Here is a 2,790-nt window from a genome sequence, read left to right on the forward strand (position 1 = left end):
GAGTCCTTTTCCACTCTTTTTTCTCCAGCTTTTCCTTTAGAGGGGGGTGAAAGAGCAGTGTGGAGGACTTCAGCTGCCCATCTATGTGAAACCACCACACTGCTCAGCCATGTTATTGGCAACATCTTTGAAAGAAGAGACAGGATTTCAGGCAGTGCACTGGGGAGATTCCATTTTATTAAGCAGATGCTAAGAGAGAGTACTGGCATCCAGGTAGACAAAAAATGTCCAGAGAAAAAAAAATAGCAATTTCATAGCTCGGGAGAAGTGGGGTGAATAAAATACTTCTTTCTACAAAAGTAATACATGGAAATGACACTGAAGATAAATATAACATCATGGTAATGAAAGTAAGTACCAAGCCTCCAAGGGAAAACAAAGGAAGTCACTTGTGGAGAAAGAGGAGAAATGTATCAATCTTAAGAAAAATCCATGTAATCACTTTCCTGATAGCACACTTGAGCTCCTTGTTTCTCATGCTGTAGATGAAAGGATTGAATATCGGGGGCACCACTGAGTACAGAAGTGCCACCACCAGATCCAGGGATGGGGAGGACAGGGAGGGGGGCTTCAGGTAGGCGAAAAAAGCAGTGCTGAGGAACAGGGAGACCACGGCCAGGTGAGGGAGGCACGTGGAAAAGGCTTTGTGCTGGCCCTGCTCAGAGGGCATCCTCAGCACGGCCCTAAAGATCTGCAAATAGGAGAGTACAATGGAAGCATAACACACCAAAAACTACTGAATGTGAGAAGCCCAGCTTCCCTGAGGTAGGAGTTAGTGCAGGAGAGCTTGAGGATCTGGGGGATTTCACAGAAGAACTGGTCCACAGCATTGCCTTGGCAGAGGGGCAGGGAAAATGTATTGGCAGTGTGCAGCAGAGCGTAGAGAACCCCACTGCCCCAGGCAGCTGCTGCCATCTGGGCACAAGCTCTGCTGCCCAGGAGGCTCCCGTAGTGCAGGGGCTTGCAGATGGCAACGTAGCGGTCACAGGCCATTATGGTGAGAAGAGAATACTCTGCTGATATCAAGAAGACGAACAGAAAGACCTGTGCAGCACAACCTGCTGCACAAGTAATTCCCATTACTTCCTGATCAGCTGAGAGTGGGTCTCAGACAAAGAAGTTGTTGTGGCTTCATTTATTTTGTTTAAATACACAAAGAATCTGGCTCCTCATTTCTGCAAAGCCTCAGGGTCACACAAGATATCCATCAGGCTGGATGCGGCTCTGGGCAGCCTGCTTTAGTGGCTGGCAACCCTGCCCAGAGCAGAGCGGTTGAAACTACGGGATCTTTAAGGTCCTTTTCAACCCTGGCCATTCTATGATTCTATGATATGTTGGTACTTGAGTACAACAGGATGAAGAACAGCATTGCTTTGTGGAAAACATTATCACACGGGGAAAAAGAAAACCAAACAAATCCCTCCAGAAGTTCAGACAGGCTTGCCATGTCATTACATAAACTGTAATTCGTCTGAAGAAGAAAAGAAGCACTTTATAGCTGTGGAAAGGCACAGTCAGTTTCCTCAACACATCCTTACAAACATCCATGACATCACTTTCCTAATGGCATTCTTGAGCTCCTGGTTCCTCATGCTGTAGATGAGGGGGTTCACTGCTGGGGGCATCACCGAGTACAGGAAAGCCATCACAAGGTCCAGGGATGGAGAGGAGATGGAGGGGGGCTTCAGGTAGGCACACATGCCAGTGCTGAGAAAGAGAAAGACCACGGCCAGGTGAGGGAGGCACGTGGAGAAGGCTTTGTGCCGTCCCTGCTCAGAGGGCATCCTCAGCACAGCCTTGAAGATCTGCACATAGGAGAAAAGAATGAAAACAAAACACCCCAAAAACAGAAAACCACTGAATGTGAGAAGCTCAATTTCCCTGAGGTAGGAGTCTGAGCAGGAGAGCTTGAGGATGGAGGGGATTTCACAGAAGAACTGGTCCACAGCATTGCCTCGGCAGAGGGGCAGGGAAAATGTATTGGCAGTGTGCAGCAGAGCATAGAGAACCCCACTGCCCCAGGCAGCTGCTGCCATCTGGGCACAAGCTCTGCTGCCCAGGAGGCTCCCGTAGTGCAGGGGCTTGCAGATGGCAATGTAGCGGTCGTAGGCCATTATGGTGAGAAGAAAATACTCTGCTGATATCAAGAAGACGAACAGAAAGAGCTGTGCAACACATCCTGCATAGGAGATGGCCCTGGTGTCCCAGAGGGAATTGGCCATGGCTTTGGGGAGAGTGGTGGAGATGGATCCCAGGTCGAGGAGGGCGAGGTTGAGGAGGAAGAAGTACATGGGGTTGTGGAGGCGGTGGTCGCAGGCTACGGTGGTGAGGATGAGGCTGTTGCCCAGGAGGGCAGCCAGGTAGATGCCCAGGAAGAGCGCGAAGTGCAGGAGCTGCAGCTCCCGTGTGTCTGCGAATGGCAGGAGGAGGAACTCGCTGATGGAGCTGCCGTTGAACATCTGATCCTCCTGGGAATGGGGATCTGCTGCTCTGGATAGGGAGGCCTGTCCAAGGAGGAAAGAGAATTAAAATGTTAGGGTAGACCTCTGTGAGGAAAACCTAGCCTATTTTATTACATTTATTTATTTATTTATTTATTTATTTATTTATTTTAAACTATAAAAAAACTGCCTCTTCACTTCTGGGAGGACTGGTCCTCTGCTTGATGTCACAGTGGTGCTGCCTGAGGGTGCTACTGGGGGCAAGAGACTCTGCAGGAGACAGTGCTGACCTGTAGCAAGAAGTAAATGGAACATGGGGAGGTCTCAAATGAACTGTGTTTGATGTAAC

At 49.2% G+C, this 2,790-nt stretch overlaps 1 protein-coding gene across 1 annotated transcript; it reads right to left on the reverse strand.

Annotated features, from left to right (window-relative positions):
- Positions 1-1,198: 1,198 nt before the first annotated feature.
- On the reverse strand, positions 1,199-2,459 carry LOC136787231 (olfactory receptor 14C36-like). Its single transcript, XM_066984379.1, has one exon. It carries the CDS (start codon positions 2,457-2,459, stop codon positions 1,524-1,526), a length of 936 nt encoding a protein of 311 aa, XP_066840480.1. The 3' UTR covers positions 1,199-1,523.
- Between the last annotated feature and the right edge of the window lie 331 nt (positions 2,460-2,790).

Source organism: Anser cygnoides, chromosome 28 (genome assembly GCF_040182565.1).
Source record: "Anser cygnoides isolate HZ-2024a breed goose chromosome 28, Taihu_goose_T2T_genome, whole genome shotgun sequence".
Classification (NCBI taxonomy): domain Eukaryota; kingdom Metazoa; phylum Chordata; class Aves; order Anseriformes; family Anatidae; genus Anser; species Anser cygnoides.